Genomic DNA, 20,728 nt, shown 5'->3' with positions numbered 1-20,728 from the left:
TCTAGCAAAAAGGAAAATGCATTCATCATAATACAAAAAAAAAATAAGAACTTAAGGGACACCCCTGCCTAAGCCCAGACGAGGAGGGAAAAAATCTTGGTAAGGAGGGGTTTTTTTTTTAATGAGCATTAAATTACAAAATATTTGATTTGAATATGTAGTGTAGAGAAATAAACTTTCCTTTAATTTTTGGGTTGTAGATCCTTTCATAGGTAAATATATTGCTCATATGAAAATCTAGGTTCATTAGATGATTAGGCTGATAAAAAAATGTTATTATCATTTTATCTTAGGGTTTCACATATATATCACATAATTCCTATGTGTTTATATGTTTATTTTTTAAATTTTGTTATTTACTTATATAATATTTTAGTATTTCAATCATATCAATGTGTATACATGAAAATATTTATTTCTTTTTAGAAAAAAACTAATATTAATTATATTTTTAAGAAATTTAAAATTTAGGTGTCATATAAGTAGATGTTAAACTTAGGTGTTAAATATATAAACATAAAATATTTGTGTGGCATGTATGTAAATCTCCCTTTTAGTCATAGCATAGTATGTCAATATTTGTTAACAATTGTGTTGTGATTAGGGTTATGAATGTCTGATTTTGAGCTAATTCATGCTTGGCTAAAAAATGGTTGGATGGATGGGGTTATAATAGCTTGAAATGTAATCGTGGCTTTATGTGTTTGATTATTAGTCAACTCGAATTGAAATTGGATGTCGCAACGTCCGGTCACTGGAAGTAATAATTCGCCAACAATATGTGGTCTTCCAATTCATCTGATATTTTCGTTCTCTTTCATTAGATCTACCGAGTGTGCCCAAATCTCTCTCATACCTTTCAGTCGAAGGTGGGCCTATTGCCGTCTTTAGACTTAAGCCTGCCGGCGGCGTGGGCAACGGCGACGATGGCAGCTGAGAGCAATGCCAGTCCTGGCTGCATCGAGCACAGGGCGTACGCTCGCGTGGGGCTTCTCGGTAACCCCAGTGACGTCTACTTCGGCCGCACCATCTCCTTCTCGATCGGCAACTTCTCGGCCTCCGTTCGCCTTGAGCCATCGGAGAATCTCGTCATCCGCCCGCACCCTAAGCATGACCTCGTCTCCTTTGATTCGCTGCGCCATTTGGTATTTTCTCTATCGCTGTCTGGATTCGATCTCTTTGATCTGATTGTGATTGGAACTTGCTGATGTGTTTACCATTGTTATCTTATTAATGTTTATTTGACTGCTTGAAGTTAGTAAACATGTTATTAAAAAATGTTGGAATTTGTTAGATCTATCACCTGGTTTGATGATGTTTGAAATTGACATTGATTTTGTATTGGTTTATGTTTCGCGGACCCTCAAAAACATTTATTTCATGTTCATACCCAAAATGGCTGAAAAAGTAGAGCATCAACATTTTTTGTAACATATTTTCTATCTACAAGCAACCAAATGAAATTCTATCCAGGCTTGTCTGCTTTGTGCAAATAAAAAAAAAAAAAAAAAATTTTTTTCAAAAAAAAAAAAACATTTATTTCAAGTTCATACCCAAACTGGCTGAAATTGGAGATCATCAACATTTTTTGAAACATATTTTCTATCTACAAGCAGCCAAATGAAATTCTATCAGGGCTTATCTGCTTTGATGCAATTTAAAATCCACATGAAAGTATAAAACATGCTTTTGAAAGTTGAACGACCCCATTTGGTTGCTTGTATTAGCAATCATGTTTTTTAAAAAAAATATAATTTTACTAGCTTCCATTAATTGGTTTGATGCAATTAAAAATCAATATTGTTATCAACTCTGCAAACATGTTCAAATCCCCTCCATGTAATGATTTCAATCTCACACACAAAATGAGTGAAAAAAATTATTACTCTCTGAAGCATGTTTGGAACTCATCTTAATATTGAATTCTAAATCCATAATTTGAGGTACTCTCATGCCAAATTTTATTCAATCTAATTGCAATTTCATTATCATCATTTTGTAAGTGAAAATTAACTCCTTAAGTTTAAGGGATTTAAAATCGGAATCCACCTTGATTTCTAATAATGTCCAATAAACTAAATGATGTAAAAAAAAAAGATTTATATCTACAAGCAGGAAAATGAGATTTTAGAGGGCTTTGATAAAGTTTATAGGGTTTACTTGTAAAGGATTGGGTGATTGCAAATCAACTCAAGAGTTTCTCGGGCAATTTTACTTTCTGCTTGTTTTTTAACTAGATTTTCAGGAGATACCAAGGATTGGTGATTTTTTTTTCATATAATATAAGAAGTACTTCTACGGATGTAAATTGCAGATGGACGTGCGAAATGCATGCTTATTTGATCTCGGCAAAGAAATTTCTCATTTTTCCTGTAATACGTTTAAATGGCAAGTGGAAAATTGATGTTTTATGTCTAACTTCCATTTAGATTATCTTGAGCTTTTGAGGAATAACACATTAGTTTACTTTTTGAACTTCACTTGACTGAGGTATTGCTTATGTTGATTTATGAGGTTTTGCTTATGATATCAGATAATAATGATTTTGAGAATGCATGAGTCACTTCAATTGCATTGAGACATTCATCACTAGTAAATGGTTACATATACAGATTTCCTGCTGATTTTTGTAAGCAACATTGCCTATTGTGGTTTGGCATTATGAATTCTTTTTCTTCATGCAGTTCCTGTCAGGTGCTGCATTTGATTCTTATTTCTTTTGTAAATTGATGTGCTATGTTTTCCCTGCAGGTATCTCGGTTGCAAAATGAAGGATATTATGGAGGCGTGCGCTTACTGATGGCAATCTGCAATGTTTTCTATAGATACTGCTCTGATAAAAATATTAAGCTAAAGGAGGGAAATTTTACATTGTCCTATGAGACAAATATTCCTCGCCAGGTGGTTTTGTACTAACATCACTTTTTCATTCATGTTGAACTAAAATCACATTTTGAACCTCTCTTAAATAATAGGCAAAATCACAATACAGTTTTTTTTTTTTTTATGTTAGGCTTATTTGGTAATTATGTTATGCTTTTACAAAAAGATATCTCTGGAAGAAAAAAAAGGAGAATATTTAATTGGAGATATTGATAGAGGTAGAAAGTTTTAAAAATATTCATGCTGGATATGAGTTTGGAATGACTAATAAAGATGGCAGGACAATATTATATTTTTCTCTAGTTTACTTTTTTTTAATTGCTAACATCTTAATTAAAAAAAAAGAGAGGAACATCTCATTACTTATAAGAATGGATATAATAAAACTCAATTTGATTATTTTCTTTTAAGAAAAATAGATTGTTTTTGTTGCAAAGATTGTAAAATTATTTCGAGTGAAAGTTTATGTACACATCATCGCTTATTAGTTTTGGACTTAAAGATGAATGAGCTATATATATAAAATAAAGTAAAATTTTATTCTTAGGATTAAATGGAGCCATTTAAAGAACACAAACAAAAATATTTTTGAGAGTTACATGAGAAAGCTAATATTGTGTGAGAAAAAATAGCTTCTAATATTAAGAATGTTGCATGGTATGTTATTTCATATTCTTGATCAAAAGTAAAAAAAAACTTCTAATAGTAAAAATAATTGGTGGTAGAATCAAATATGCAAGAAAAAATTAAAAATAAGAAACTTTGTTAGAAAATTTGATTTAGATGTAAAAAAACTCAGAAAATTAGAAAATATATTAAGAGGCTCATAAGGAGTCTAAGAAAATAATATGCGATGCAAAGAATTTAGCTTTTAATGATTTATATAGTAGATTATATACTAATGAGGTTGCTTTGGTGGATGAATGACTTTACTCTTAAAGACATGATATGAAATGAGCATATACGTGAAAAGGTTGGAGTAGCTCTAGTGGAAGATAAGATTAGAGAGAGTCACCTTAGATGTTTTGGTCACATAAATGACGGCCTTCCGATGACCCAGTTAGGAAAGTAAATGTATTCGATTTGATTTATATTAAAAACAGTAGAGGTAGACCTAAAAAGACTTGGTTAGAAAATATTAGAAATGATCTTTCTATATTAGATTTATATGAGAATTTAACTCTTAACAAGACACAATGGATAAAAAGGATTCATGTAGCCGACCCCACATAGTTGGATAAAGGCTTGTTGTTGTTGTATTAGATACTAATGAGGGCGAAAGATTGATGTAACAAAAAAATATAGGGGACCCTATATTTTTTGATCACGAAAAGAAAGACTGATTTCCTATATAAAAGAAGACACAAAATACCTCAAAAAGAAGAGATAACTTAAATAAGACTAAGCAGCGGAAATTAAAACTACAAACGATGATTTCAACAACTTAAACTCTTACAAACTTGACTCAACCAAATAAAATAAAAAAGATACCCTAAAATTGCTGCACTTGGAAGAAAGATACAGATGGAGTGGCACTTGCGGAGAGACGAAATAGGTTAGAAGCCCGAGAAGAAAGGTTGGAAAGAGTCCGCAGGTTTTCGGAGGGGATGAGAAAGAAGGGTGGAAACAGCCCGCAGGATTTCCAAAGCAAACCCGCAGGTTAAAGCTTATCCAAAAATAACATTTCATAACATATTTAAAACATTACATAACCCCCATATATATAGGTATGAAAGGGGAACACAAAGAGACACTAACAATTAATTCCCATAGGAATTTTAAACATCACAAACATTAAAAACTTAATTGCTTTGCACGGAAAAACAACCCAAAGCCAAGGAACCGAAGGGACATCCACGGGAGACGAGGAAGCCGCACGGAACTAAGGAGCCATGGCCACGGGAAACAGCCCAGACACGGAAAACCAGCAGCCGGCCGGAGATCCAAGAGGCAAGGCACGTAAAACGGTAGCCCAAGGGAGGAAGCCAAGGAGCCACCGCATGGGAAAAGACATTTCTTGGAATTCCAAAGGTCGGTTTGGAATTCCAAGAGACATGTTTGGAATTCCAAGAGACAACAATAATTAAAAACATAAAAAGCATAAAAAGAACATTTAATATAAGATAATAAATGAACTAAAATGTTAGCTAATAATGAGCTAACCCTTAGTTCAATAAGTGAACTAAAGACCAGCTCATAAATGAGCTAAAATTTCAGCTCAATTTTGATTGAGCTAGTAGACTCAAGGGAAGCCAAAAATCATATTATTTTGGACATGAGTTGACCCCCCCTTTGTCCACATTAAAGATATATGCATAAGTTAGCTAAGAAAAGAGATAAGAGAAGTAAGGATTTAGTTTAAGTTAAGTGCATTAATGATGAAGATAAAAAAATGCTTTTATTAGAAGAAGATATTCAACAAATGTGGGTGTGATTTTTTTATAAGGTTTTCAATGAAGATTGTGAAAATAAGATTGACTTTAGTGACGAAAATAAAATTTTTATTTTTATCTGTGTATTAGTAAAACTGAAGTTAGAGAGGCTTTAAAAAACCTGAAGTATGGAAAAACTATTGGACCTCATGATCTTCCTATAGAGGTATGAAAATGCTTAGAAGAAAAAAAAGAATTTTTTGGCTTATAAGAAATTTCAAATCTGAAAACAAAAAAGATGCTAGATGAGTGGAGGAGGAGTGTTGATTCCTATTTTCAATAATAATAAAGGTTATGCACAAGAGTGTGCGAATTATAGAGGAATTAGGTTAATGTGTCATACTTTAAAACTATGAGAAAGTTATTGAGCGTAGGTTACAACATGATACTAATGTTTCTCAAAATCAATTTGGATTTATATTGGGTAGGTCTACTATGGAAGCTATACATTTATTGAGAGGTTTGATGGAGAAGTATTGAATTATTGATGGAGACGTATAGAGAGAATAAGGAGGATCTACATATGATATTTATTGATTTAGAGAAAGTATATAATAAATTTCTTAGAGAAGTGCTATGGAGAGTTCTAGAAAGAAAGGGGTTAATATGCTTATATTCAAGTCATTAAGGATATATATGCAAGAATTGTTACTTGTGTTCAAACACAAGGTGGTTTGACCAAGTATTTTCCTATTTCAATTGGATTACATCAAGGCTTATCTTTAAGCCCAAATCTTTTTGCTTTAGTCATGGATGTTCTTACTAAACATTTGCAAGAGGATGTACCCTGGAGTATGCTTTTTGTTGATGATATTTTTTTGTTGATAAGACTAGGAGGGAGTTGACGTTAAACTTGAATTATGTTGGTCAACCTTAGAGTCTAAAGGTTTTTGTTTGAGTAGATCTAAAACCAAATATATTGAGTGTAATTTTAGTAGTAATTGTTCTAGTGGGGGATTGTGACTTTGGGCAATCAAGTCATTAATATGAGTACACATTTTAGATATCTCGGATCTATTGTTCAAAGTGACGGTGAAATAGATGGGGATATTATTAGTGAAATTCAAGTTGTATGGTTAAAGTGGAGGAATGCATCCGACCTGTTGTGTGATAGAAAAGTACCCCTTAAACTTAAGGGAAAATTCTATAAGATGGTGGTGAGACCGGCAATGTTTTATGGTGCAGAATATTGACCATTAAGAGAAAAGCATAAAATTAAGTTAAGTGTTACAGAGATGAGGATGCTTAGGTTGATGAGTGGCTTTACTCTTAGATACAGAATGCAAAACAAGCTTATACGTGAAAAGGTTAGAGTAGCTCCAGTGGAAGAAAAGATTAGAGTGTCACCTTAGATGGTTTGGTCACATAAAATGTCGGCATTCCTATGAGCCGGTTAGAAGAGTAGATGTATTATATTTGGCTTATGTTAAGAAAGGTAGAAGTATACCTAAAAAGACTTGGTTAGAAAATATTAGAAATCACTTTTTTTTTTATTTGTTTTAAATAATAATTTGACTCTTAATAGGATACAATGGAGAATAAAGATTCATGTAGCTGACCCCACGTAGTAGGATAAAGACTTGTTATTGTTGTTGATCTTTCATTCATGAACTATTACTAATGTTTGAGAAATGATTAATACTCCTGCTGCCATCATTTATGCATGAATCCTTGTAAAATCACTCATATTGTGCTCATACATTTGTTAGGATGATCAGCAAGTTCATTTAAATGAAGTATTTTACTAAAACAAGAAGAAAAGTATAAAAAAGTGTTTATTCTGGCTTAAATCAGTAGTTTTATTATTTTGCCACTACGCATCTTTTTTAGAAGAAATATCATTATATCAAACTAATTGTGTTTTTTTTCTTTTCTCAAAACTAATAGAAACTTATGCATTTTCTAAGAAAGGAATTATGAGATTTTTTTTTTTGTGGGGCTTGCTCTTGTTGATCGATTAGTTAGTGTGGCAGAAATGAATGTTAAGAGTACGATTGTCAACTCCAAACAATAGAGATGAAACTTATTATTATTATTATTATAACGCCAAATTTAGCTGCATAAATAGATATTTTGTTACTCAATCAATCTTGTACTTAGCAGCCCGGTCAAATCTTGCGTATTTTTCTTTCTCGAATTCTGCTCTCTAATTTAGTAAGGAAATCGACCTTTTTTATCCTAACTGTCGTTTTACTTAATTCAAAGAAGTGAAATCACTTTTTCATAAGTTGTCTGCTTATGTACAGATTTGACATGTTATTTATGCAGTAATTGGACTTCTTAGGCATCATCATCCAAATTTCTATAGCCAGATTGTATGTTCCAGTGTGATATTTATAAATAAATTTATTATTACTTGTCCTGCACATATAATGGAGTCAAATGTTTTCAGAAGATAGTGCAAATAATCTCAACTTTCTATTATTAACATGATATCATTGATTTAGAATTATCTCCACCAAAATACTACAATTTTTTTTGCAATTCTTTAATTCTACGCATATCTTAGTTAATGTGCCTAGCATTTCTTCTTGTGAGAGTGGAGCAAGTAGATAAATAATTGCTAATTGAAGAATCTATATGTCTATGATGTGCCTTGGAAGTAAAATCAGCAAATAAACAAACATGAAACTGCAGGAATATCAAAACGATGGGTGATATTGTATTAATACTTCAACAAAAAAAATAAGATACAATTGATCTATAATTCGAGAGGTAGATCGGCTCTTCGGAACAATCTAGATGCCGCTAGGAAGCCTCCAAGAAAAGAACTACAGCAGAAAAAATCCAAAAGATGCATAACCCTAACATTAGGGCAAATCAACTACTTGAAGCATACGATAAACAACAAATATCAAAGCAGCACTCCGCTAATTTCCTCCCAAACCAATCCCAATTCTCCCTTAATTTCCTCCCAAATCAGCCCCAAAATCAGCCCTCTTTCCTTACTTATTTCCCTCTCTTATTTGAATTCAATTTGGAATTATTTTCTAATTAATCCCCTTCTAGCCGTCCCCTCCTTGCATTAATTCTCTGGGCCCCACCCCGATGGGGGCGGATTGCACTTGGGGTGGACCAGGCTTCAGCTTAAGTAAACAAGGGCTGGTCCCTTCCCTTGTGCTGAACCGGTTGGACTGGTCCCTTATGGACCGGTCTAACAATCTATGTTCCTTTTATTGATTTCAGACTATCAAGAATGACACATCTTTCTTATTTGTGTAACTTTTGTCCTTGATCAAGTGTAATACCTAGGCGCATCTAATCTGCCAAAAATAGAAACTAGAGTGGCAAACATGCAGCCTTTCTAAAATTGAAAGGATGAAAACATTAAACTTATGTCACACCTAATCATGCTGAAGATTTGAGAAAGAGAACCACTCACTATTGTGGCTATGGCAAGCTATGATTTACATATGCATTCTTTTCAGTATTTTAGTTAGTGGCTGAACCACTCACTATTGTGGCTATTTAGGCAGGACTTTCAGGTTCAAGCGCCATTGTGTGTGCTGCTCTAAACTGCCTCCTTGACTTTTATAAAGTCAGACATCTTGTAAGAGTTCAAATTAGGCCTGATCTCATTCTTAGTGCTGAGAGGGAGCTTGGAATAATTGCTGGTCTCCAGGATAGAGTAGCACAGGTTTATGGGGGTCTTGTTTACATGGTATGTTATTTCATATTCTTGATTAAGCATAATCACAAATATTTACTTTCGTTTATCACATGGAGATGCATATTTGAGCTCAACTTCTAGTCTGCCTACTGTATTGATCCGGACAATAAAATTTTACAGTTTTACTTCAGGATTTTAGCAAGGAAAATATGGATAAGCTGGGGCATGGTGTGTACATTCCCATGGACATCAAACTTCTTCCTCCTCTCCACCTAATTTATGCTGAAAATCCAAGTGACTCTGGGAAGGTTAGTTTTCTGTTATCCTTTTCATTTTCTTTTTGTTATAAAAGCCACATTTTCTCATTGATGTGTACGATCTGCATATATGCTATATGCTGTTAATCTTAGAACATTTCTTTTTCTCCATGTAAACCGTAAAGCCAGATGTTATCTCAACTTTCTAGAGCAGTTGTAGTATGGAGCAGGAGGAATATAAAATGTATTTTTAAGCAAACTTTTTCTTTATATATATTATGTACTATGTTAATACTGCTCAAGGGTGAGGCCCTTTCATTCATCTTCTACTCACAAGGATTAAGATACATGGCTGTCAGTCATCCTTGGTTTGTTACCAGCCAGAAAAATTACTAGCTGTGAAAAACCTTGTTTTACTATTTTATTAAAAAGAAGACGGAGAGGTTAGGGGGAGATCTTTCACTTTTTACCGATTAGGTGGTTTAAATTTTATTTGTTTGCATGTGTATTTATATTTGGCCTATGTTAAGAAAGGTAGAGATAGACCTAAAAAGACTTGATTACAAAATATTAAAAATAACCTTTCTTTATTAGATTTAAATGAGAATTTGACTCTTAATAAGACACAATGGAGAAAAAGGATTCATGTAGCCGACCCCACGTAGTGGGATAAAAGCTTGATGATGTTGTTGTTGATGTGTATTCACTAATTTATCTATCTTCACATGCTCTTGTGCTGTCAGGAAGGGAAGCTTTGCATTCTAAGCTGATTTTAATCCATCATTTTGTGATTTGCCTTCCTTCTTTGTTTTCATGCAGATCGACATGCTTGCATGCTATAATACTAATTATCGCTCTTATATTTGAACAACAAATTGGCTAATAATGTCACACTTTGATGTGGATCAAACTATTACTAGAAGTTATAAACCTTATACGTACTTTGATGGGAAAATTGCTAAAACCTTGGAACACATCACAAGCATAGGTGGCGCGAAGAGGTCTTTTTTTTAATCTCAAATGCTAACGTCTTGCACTACAACTTCATCATTACCGTCATTTTATCCCTCCACCCTTCTGGCACTTAATTTTCAAAATTCTTTCCTTTTCTATAAGCAGTTTAGAATTTTTTTTTTCCATTTTGTAATACAAAATTTTAACGATGACTTGTTGCACTAGTCCATCTAATATCAACCAATATCTCATGTTCGTAGATGAACAACATCAATTTCTGCATGCTTCGCAACACATTGGATAATGGGTGTTTCTAGGATGCTTGATTACATTTTTGGATCCACTATCCTGTGTTTAATGCAATTTAGTTCTTTTTATTATGTTAACCATCTTTCTTTTCATTTGTAATGAATTATTATTTTTCACATGCATGAAATAATAAAGCTTGAATTTTATGCATGAGACCAATATAATTCAACCCTACGTAGAATAGGAATATTGGATCATGCTTTATGCATATTGTCACGTCGTGAAATTTAAAGTGAAAGAGTTTTTTTTTCTTTTTCCCTCTTTATTATATTTTCATTTGACAACTAATGATCAATTATTTACAACAAGATCAAATTACATTAAGATCAGTTTGACATCTATACTTTATTAATGGCATTAAAAAAAATTAATAAACAACGGAAAATATAATTCACATTACTATACTTGTCAATATTTATATTTTGATTTTATTTGAGGAGCATGATGCTTGATTAAATTAGGAATAGGAACAAAGTATTAAATAAAATTTTAAAAGAAACAAACTAGCCAAACAAAATTATGCATTCCATTGAATGCACCAAACTATTTGGCGTATTTAGAATGCGCCAAATAGTTTGGCGCATTCAATGGAATGCACCAAATAGTTTGGCGCATTTCATTGAATGCGCCAAATTGTTTAGCGCATTGCTACAGTATTTTTAAAATTTCATTCGACTGACTAGACTGAATGCACCAAATGATTTGGTGCATTCTAAATGCACCAAATCATTTAGCGCATTCTTTAGAATGCACTATTCTGTTTGGCTAGTTTGCTTCTTTTAAAATTTTTTTAGACTCATGATCCTATTGCTAATTTAAATTACACCTTATGCTCCTATTTATAATATTCCGTTTATATTTTGTTCGTAGAGTCTAAAATAATATGTACAATAGACTTTTTAGGCTATAAAAGAATTTACATAAACTAGAAGAACATAAAGAAAACTAAAACATCATTAGAGCTAAACTTCAATCCACAGGCTGCTTATCTTTATCTGAAATCATATAAAACCACGTAGTAAGTAAATAACCTAGCAAATAACTATTACAAATGAAATCAATATAAGACAAAAAATGTTTTAAATTATATAAGGAAATATATAAATCAATATATATGTTATATGTATCGATCACCTATATCAATTAATCATTATGCATTTATCATACAATCAGTTTCATTCAGTCATATCATTCAATCATCTTCATCAATCCATCAGTTATACACTAGTATCATTATCCATATTTCGTAATGGTAAGCAACAACGATAATTCGTATCCGTATTCAATAATCCATAATCAATATCAATAATCATTAATTAGTATCAATACAATGATCAATATTCTATCAGATATTCAGTTCAGGGTATCTTATATCTTGCTCCTGCACTTATGACTCCCAATCAACGCCTCTTATGACTTTGAATCAATGAACACCTTATAACTTCCATTGAATTACATGACAATCACCCTTACTCTTTATGACTCCCAATCAATCTCCAGCTTCTTATGATTCCCATCCATTGACTCCCATCAGTGGACCACGTGGATCTTGAGGATACCAAATGAGGTTATCATGTCATATATCTGACAATTAGTACATCATGTGCATACATCACATCAGTTTTATACTTGTAGCAATATTAAATTCTTGCATAACTCAATCATATCAATCATTTCAGTACATTTTTGTTTTTGCAGTCTTATTATATCAAATCACAGTACAACACTTTTCACTCATTTCCAATCTGCCTTTTTCCCTACTCATTTTACATAGAAATTCATATACACATATTTAACAGGGGAAAATGTAATAAAATTATATCAAATTGTTCAGAATGATCAAATCTATAACATATCAAAAGTTATATGGTGAAAACTTACAAAAGCAAGAGATAATGTATTTTTGGCAAATTTAGGAGCGATAAATCTGTAGAAATCAAAATAATCAAAAACAAAGTAAGATGATAGTTACTTACAATGATCAGAACACTTTTTACAACAAAAGCAATGGACGAAAATCAGCTTTCTCTCTCTTCTTCATCTCACTTCTCCCTTTCCTTCCCGAGCAAGTCATGGCGGAAATGGGGGAGGTGGCGGCACTGGAATACTTTAATGCTTAGTTTTAGAATATATATATATATATATAAACACTGCCAATGGTCTAGCATGTATTATATAGGTTTCTCTTTTAGTTTTTTGTTAGTTTATTTCTTTGATTTTGGACTTATCCTTGGTTTATTTAAAAAAAATGTTGATTCGATAGGCAATGCTATTTTACGGGATGGTAGATTAACTATTCTTATATTCATGCCGTTTAGGTTTGTGGCTATGAGGGATTTGCTTGGATTAAAATTGGGATAAAAGAAGGATTGGCTTGCGATTGCTTTGTAGATTCAAAATCAAGATCGTTGCTTTGGTTATTTGGGAATTAAAATTAAAATGAGTTTTAATTTAAATTTAAATTGAGTTTAATCCTATATCAATCTTTTTAAATATCCTATGTTATAAGGAGTCCATAATCAGTGGTTTGAGGCATGTAATTCATAAATTTTAGCTTCAACAAAATTTCTCTTTCTAGTTATTTCAACTTTGAGTCGTTACAAGTGAGATCACCTGGTTTTTGAGTAGTCATATGGCACCGTCAAGAGGCCTAATTTTTTCTTTTACTTAATTTCATTCATTTTCTATTTTTTATTAATAAATTGTTATTAACTAGTTTAGTACTCTTGATTTTGGCCAAAAAGCGACATAAAAAATTTAATTTTGTGAAAATTATTTCTTTTGTTTACGAATTTATGATCATTTCATTATCAATTGGATTTACACTCTAGTATCACATTTTTCCATCTAAAGATGGTAATTTATTGAAGTAATTGATTTCTAGTAATATGTCACTCAATTGTTTTCTGAGTCTATGCATCACATCAGTTGCATTAGTAAACTTAACCCTAAGTCGCTATGCATTAAATGCTTGTAAGAAAATTCTTTCTTTTTAAGAAAACTTTTGGTTACATCTTTTCCTCATTAACTATTCATTACCTCTCGGAGAAATTTGAGTAATTGAAGATTTATATACATGGAGCTACTTTTTCAAATGCAGCCAAATTCTAGAAGGTATTGTGATGAAATAAGAAGTATGATGTAAATTTCAAGTTTCTTTTGTTGTTAGTCTAGGTCTTATGTACACTTTAATATTTATGGCTTCGTGTTTATTTTATTTCTAATAAATTACATATGCCCAAACTGCATATAATTTAAATTGAATATGCTAAAATTAACTTACAATGAAACCAAACTTTTTAATAATGAATCCCTGGACTCAGCGGATTTGAATCAAATGAGTTTGGGTGATTAAAGAATATGCTTTCAATTAAAAATCGGACTGTGATCTTTGTAGCTTTTGTGACTCCAAATTAATTTCAGGTTGACCTAACATTTGTTTGAAATTAAATCAGGCCAACAAAACTCAAATCAAATCAAAATTGTTTAACTTTATTATAACATGGTCATGTTGTTGATACTTATTGAAATATATTTTCAAATTAGGCATTTAATTAATAGAAAATTTTGAAATAAATTAGTTATAAACATAAATTTGGATAATGAAGCTATAGGCGATACTCTTAATTATAGGTTTATTATATAAATATATTTTATCTTATAATATTTAAATTCTATTATTTTTTTTTAATTTGCCAATATCAATCTCAAGTTTAGATGAAAAAAATTTAGAGTATTTTTGAAATATCATTTTTGCTTACACAAAAAAAATGCTTGGCTCCACCCCTGCACATTAACCTCTCTATTTTTTTACATTATTCATTAATAATTGGGCTATGAATAAAAATGCATTAACAATCCATTTAATATTATTGAATATTATTGAAGTGTGAACACCCACACAAGAGGGATAACTAAATAAGAAATTGAAAATTAATTGCCATCCTTTTATCTTCAATAAATTTATCATACAAATGACCATCAAATTAAGACCCATGATTTAGGTATTGTTATAATTATGTCACGTGACTGAGCTTATGAAGTTAAGGGAATATAGTTATTTCTATGAGAATGGCTAATTTTGTTGTAAATTGATTGAAAAAGTTAGTGCTCCCTGTCTTGTGGGTTGTGTCACTTCTTGCATGCATAGCATGATTAGAAAGTCGAATAATATATTGAAAATTTTAAAACAAACTTAGTTAAAGATCAGCTATAATGTTCAACTTGATATACTAGTAAATATTATTAGTTGGAAAATGTAAGCACATTTGCTTATTTGCTAGTAATATCTTATATGCATAGATACCAAACCAAAATCTTGAGAGGAAGTAGACGATAAAGAAACAAACTTTCTGTAGAAGTATCACAACAACCTCCCTCTATTATTGCTCTTTATGTCCTTTTCCTTCCATTGTTTTAACTGCGTTATGAATAGTCAAATTGGGATAGCTAGGCTTTGACTTACCTTGTATCTCTATTTGGACAAGCGATTTCACGAAACCCCCGAAAAGGGTTACCTGAAAAAGTGATTCTGCCAACAACAAAAACAACATGAGAGGATCAGGATCAGATAAGCAAAGAATTTTTGATGCAAAATTTAGTATTTGATTTAATATTTTACTTTTGTATGCAGAATTTAGTATTAAAAATATATATACTATATGGCCCCTTCTTTGCATGTATTCTACTATTATTATATTAATTATCCAGTGTTATTTTCTTAGGAATAGGTTCTCTCAAATTTTATTGCAGCCAAGTTTTGTACTTATTTGAAGCTGAAATCATTGAAGGGGTTGTTCTGTTATCTAATACCTATTTCAACAAAAAACCACTATACTGGAAAAGCCAATCTTCCTTTTGTTGTATGCTGTCATACTTGTGGATACACACTGCTTGCTTGATTCTCTTTTTTGGTGAAAGCTACCATATGGCCTTCATTCAACCTAAAATTCGGTAACGATTCATTAAGATTTCTAAGGTTGGTACACCAGATTGCATGTACAAAGACTATTCGTACATGATTAGTCTCATTCATTTAAAGATGATTATTTTGTAATTTGAATGGGCTTTAGTTCATTGGGTTCCATATGTTTTTCGTTGAAAACTTGCATGGATAAATTTCTTTGGGATTTTTGATATTATTCTTCGGTTGCTTCCTGTAGGTGCATAACACAGTCCGCCGGAGGTGGCTAGATGGCGATAAATTTATAATATCATCAATGGAAAAAGTTGCAAAAATAGCACTAGATGGTCGTGAAGCTTTGACAAAAAGGAACCACTCTGAACTTGCAAAACTAATGGATAGTAATTTTGATCTTCGAAGGTAAAAGAAATGATACATTCTATTAGCTTTGGAAATTCTATTTTATAGAAACATTATTCCTTTGCTTCAATATTAGACCAGGCTAGCGTTTTTTCATCCATATTATTTGCAATTAAACATATAACTCAGTTAAATTTTATAAAGTCATAATTTTGCCCATAATGTTTTGGATTGAAGTGTTAGGCAATAAAAAGTTACTAATATCCAAGTTTTACATGTTAGAAATGAGAATATTAAAATATATTCATGGCAAAAATTAATAGAATATAAGTGACTTCAATTGAAGATTGGATAATTAAAAATAGACTTAGATGATTTGGATATTTATCACAAATGACTTAAAATGCGTTCATTAGTATAATACATAAAATTATCAAAAGATTAAGAAGGAGAAAAGATTGATCTAATATAACATAAATAGAAGTTCAAAATGATTTTATCTTTCGAGAAATTATTTTGTGCGGACACTGGACGGAGAGAACCGTCCAGATTTGCTGTACTTTTGCTACCTGTTTGTTGCGATTTTGCAGAAGGGCAGTAAAAGTGATGAGGACATCGTCAGAGATTTCGACACATGTACCATCAAGAGACGCCAGAGATCGACGGCCTCAATCATGAGTTTTATTTTGAGTCATTTTATGTAGTAGTTTATTTGATTTTTATGTGTTTTCGTTTTTGCCCTTATGGGTATTTAGTCGCTATTGTAGCCCAAGGGGCATTTTAGTCTTTTGTTTTCTTTGTCATTTGGTGGCCTATATATATGGCCATTTTCTCCTGTTATAGTAGTTTTTGATGAATGAAAATTTGCCACTTATGTTCTCTTTGTGAGTTCACCCTCCTCGATCTCTTAGTGAGTTCGTAGGAGAAACTAGATCTCTTTGTGAGTTCTAGGTTTTCTTGTCTTTCATTTTTCTTTAGTTCTCTTGATCACTTCGTGTTGAGAAGATTTGGATTGAAGCCGCTAGTGGGAGATTGGATTTTCGTGCTTTGGATCCCGAGAATTTCCCCCACACTCTCTCCTCCCTTGCTCTTGCCGCCGTCCCCTACCTGGATTGCCTAGGCCGCCGGCCTGCAGCCCCAACCGCCGGCCAGCCCTTCCCCAGCCCGCCGGCTCCCTTTCCCCCTTCCGGCCGCCACCTCCTCCCCACTCTTTTGAATTTCGAATTTGAAATTTGAATGTTTTATGAGCCATTACTTGTTTCCTAATTTAGCTCCTTAATTTTAGGCAATCAATTCAATTGAGTTTCAATTTCAAATTTGAAATTCAAATTGCTCCAATTGATTGCCCTCAAATTAGAAAGATATTTCCCCTTATGAAATCTGAAATTTTATTTCAGATTTTGTAAAAATCTGTGATTAAGTTTGTGGTCCCCATTGCATTAAACCCAAGCCCTCTCCTAGTCATGTGGCCGGCCCCTTAATGGCCTCCTCTCTCTCTCTTAATCACCTTAATAACTCCACAAATCAGCCACCCCTTTACTCTCCTTAATTACTTGGGGTTTGAAATTCGAACTCCCTCCTAATTCCTAATTCATCAAATCTGAAATACATTTCACAATTTCCCTCCTTGGCTTCCTAACTACGGAGCCCAAATCTGGCCCAAAGCCTTGCCCCTTCCTCCACTTGTTAGCCCGTCCAGATCTTCCCCGTGATGGCTGAAACAGAATTCCTTCTGGAGTGATCCTGTTGTCCAGAGTTTGAGACGTCTTCATCATTGAATTCTAGCCCAATACCTTTGCAAAACTGCTGCTCCAGGAAGGCCCCATTGCTGTCCACAGATTTCTGCGGGCATATCTACACATTATCTCTCAACCCAAAGGTTTCCGTTGCCGTCCAGAATTCCATAGCTATTCCAGGTTGCTGTCCAGACTATTGAGGCTAAGGGGATTGCTGATTTGAAGGACGAACCAACGTCCTTGAATCCCCTTTCTTCGACGTAAACTTTGACGTGGATTCTTCCGTGGAGGATTACTTAAATCACATCTTGTTCACGCTAGTTGGATGCTCACTAGTCATCCCGTGGACTACCCGCCACCGGCTACCACTCCAACGGACTACACTTTGTGTGCCATTTGTCTCCTAGTGGCATCGCTCGGTTGCTCTCAATCTTCCTCCAATTAAAAGTGCCACCAACAAGAGAGTGAGTGAGAGACCCAAGGTGAAAAGTTCTATTTGTTAATTGTGGATTATTGTTTCTCTCAATAACATTACTATGTAATTATATGTTGTCAATTTGATATTGTCTCATTAATCTAGTTGTAACCACATGCCTTACTTAATTTCGACTTGATAATTCCGAGAACCTAACTTGGGTAAGCATTAATTCTACAACTAGCAAAGCTTTATCAATCTTATATTAAAATCCCCAAGCAGTTCTTGTTTCCATGCATATGTTTCACATCAAAAAGGGTAGAAATATTCAGTTATGAATGCATTTTTGTTGCATTTTTACTGCTCTTCAGCAAAAGCACAACAAATATTCAATTATTTAGTAAATATTAAATATTTGCTGACCTTTTATTGCCCTTTTGAAAAGCGCGATAAAAGGGCAGTAAAAACGCAACAAATCCGGATCGTTCTCTCCGTCTGGTGTCCGCACAGAATAATTCGTCTTATCTTTCAGGCGATAATCTGTATGAACAAATGAAAAATAAGAATTCATAAAACCAATTTCAAGTAGTTGGGGAAAAGGCCAATTATGATGATTGTTATCTGCTACAGTTTCTTAGAAAGTGATACAACTTGAAATTTATATAGTTGATTTCCATTTCTATTTTTTGTCAGGAAAATGTTTGGAGATGAAGTGCTTGGTGCTCTAAATATACAGATGATTGAGACAGCTAGAAGTGTAGGTGCTGCTGCAAAGTTTACAGGAAGCGGTGGTGCTGTGGTGGCATTCTGCCCTAAAGGGCCGGAACAAGTCAAGCTTCTTGAGGATGCTTGCCTGAAGGCTGGTTTTCTCGTGCAGCCCATTTTAGTTGTCCCCTCTGTTCTTGCAGACGAGGATCTGGCGATGATATCTTGCTGATAGCGTCTTGTCAGCTAATATTTTTTAGTATTTTTGCTTTGCTTTGAAGTCTTAAGGTTTGCTTGGGATTATTTTTTTTAAATACATATTTATTTAATACATTTGTAACTATTTTTTATTTTTAAAACAAATTTAATTATTTTTAAAACACGAAAAATAACTTGATCAGGTCAACCCCATGTTGGTCCTGATATACACTAGCACAGCTTCAGTCACGTTTTTTTTGGCCGCATCTTCGTTGAGACGTAACACATTTTGTTGAACGTTGTTCGATTTGTTTGACGTAGAAGGCCGTGGTTCAAAATACATGATTGTATTTTCCTCTACTGGTTTCTGATTCGATTTGAGTATTGATTTTGTGTTGGGACTTCCCAGAACCAAGTATGGAGCTTATTCAATCATGATTGTTGTCGACAGATTTTTCAAGATTTGCATACTTCATTCCATCTTGCAAGCCAACCTGTAAAGCAACTTATGATCTTTTGCAAGTAATTTAAAATTTTCATTGCATGAAAATCATTCGATTTATACTATAAACAACCACGAAAGAGGAACATAAATTCAAGCTCCACTAATCCACAGAACAAGAACAGAGAAAGCATTTAGTCAATTGTCATTTGTCAACAGCACCGATAATACTTTTAATTACATAATGTTTTATGTATTTCGAAATACCAGAAAACACCAGCCATCCAAATCAACAATCTCATAAGCCTTTCAAACATTAAAAGAAAAAAAAAAAAAAAAACCCAGCTTTGAAAAAAAAAAAAACATTCAATGCTTGCAGATTTAGCTACTATGAAGCTGCTCTTCCATGTCATATTCAAGCAAAAAAAAAAAACGGTAAGATCTTTGTACCTTTTAATCCCCAAGTTTGGTTACTTGCTCTGCCAAATCGCAGGTTTTTCTACAAAAAAAAAAAAGAAAAAAAAAAAGAAAAAAGAAAAAAGAAAAAAAGATAAACTAAGCAAATATTGAAAAATCTAAACTCTTAGAACATCTTCAACCGAAAATCCCATTTTTGCTCCAAAATATAGTGAAACTCAAAAATGTTGTGATTCATCTTCAATCGAACTCTATTTTATGAGCTTCTGCGAAGGTAATCGTCTTTCTCCTCTTTCGTATGTTTCTTCGGCAAAATCCAGTTGAGATAGAAAAATCGCGTAGGTGAACAGTGCAACGTCAATATTGGCGTCACACTGTTCACCCTCAACCAATTAGCAATTTTTTTGTCATCCGAATGGAGAAAACCAGCTATGCCTTACAGTTGTTTGGAATTTGACTGGAGACGCCCTTAAAGCACCATCAAACTCAAAAAATTCTAAGATAGAGTCTAGAGAAGCATAATAGAGATTCCAAATTTTACAGAGGCACAGAGGCCATGACGTCGAGCAATTAGGGCATTACTTGTGAGCCGTCGAATGTTAAAAACACAACATTTGTGAAATTTTGGAAATAATATAGCGTTTGATTTGAAAATAGCTATGTTAGGGGGATGGAGTTTTTTTTTTTGGATGTTTTTTAGAGGGGGGCCGTACCCCATCAACCCCCTTAATTTGATTAGATAAAAACATTTTATATATATATATATTACAATCTTAAGGCTTAATTTGATTGGGCATTTTTTGTGCTTATTATTTTTTAAAATGACAAAGTTATTTCTTTTTTATTGTTTGGTTCCTCAAATCACGTTCCTAATAACATAATTTTTTTTCATTTTTCTACTGTTTTGAAAAAGCTTTTAATATTTGCTTTCTCTTTTAAAAAACTTTTTTTTATGAACCATTATTTTTTAAAACTGTCTTTTACAACCTAAGAACCAAACGAAGCCTAAGTTAATTCAATCCTAAATTCAATTACTCATAATATATGCAAAGAATTCATGACTTGACTTCATAGTGAATATATATAATTGATATCTTTTATTAATTT

The 20,728-nt window shown here is 32.8% G+C and overlaps 1 protein-coding gene across 1 annotated transcript; it reads left to right on the top strand.

Moving 5' to 3' along the window:
* Nucleotides 1–706: 706 nt before the first annotated feature.
* Nucleotides 707–19,122, top strand: LOC110109625 (glucuronokinase 1). Its single transcript, XM_020840798.2, has 6 exons — nucleotides 707–1,145; nucleotides 2,752–2,901; nucleotides 8,788–8,976; nucleotides 9,117–9,233; nucleotides 15,608–15,768; nucleotides 18,553–19,122. The coding sequence occupies exons 1-6, from the start codon at nucleotides 927–929 to the stop codon at nucleotides 18,794–18,796; spliced, it is 1,080 nt and encodes a 359-aa protein (XP_020696457.1). The 5' UTR covers nucleotides 707–926; the 3' UTR covers nucleotides 18,797–19,122.
* The last annotated feature ends 1,606 nt before the right edge of the window (nucleotides 19,123–20,728 follow it).

Source organism: Dendrobium catenatum, unplaced genomic scaffold (genome assembly GCF_001605985.2).
Source record: "Dendrobium catenatum unplaced genomic scaffold, ASM160598v2 fragScaff_scaffold_716, whole genome shotgun sequence".
NCBI lineage: Eukaryota > Viridiplantae > Streptophyta > Magnoliopsida > Asparagales > Orchidaceae > Dendrobium > Dendrobium catenatum.
This window is presented reverse-complemented; position numbering and strand designations above follow the sequence as displayed.

Bases quoted from the DNA above. Each gene is read 5' to 3' on its own strand.
- LOC110109625 (XM_020840798.2), top strand. From the start codon at position 927: ATGGCAGCTGAGAGCAATGCCAGTCCTGGCTGCATCGAGCACAGGGCG. The intron at 8,977-9,116 runs GTATGTTATTTC...GTTTTACTTCAG, and splicing joins ATGGGGGTCTTGTTTACATG to GATTTTAGCAAGGAAAATAT. The intron at 15,769-18,552 runs GTAAAAGAAATG...ATTTTTTGTCAG, and splicing joins AGTAATTTTGATCTTCGAAG to GAAAATGTTTGGAGATGAAG.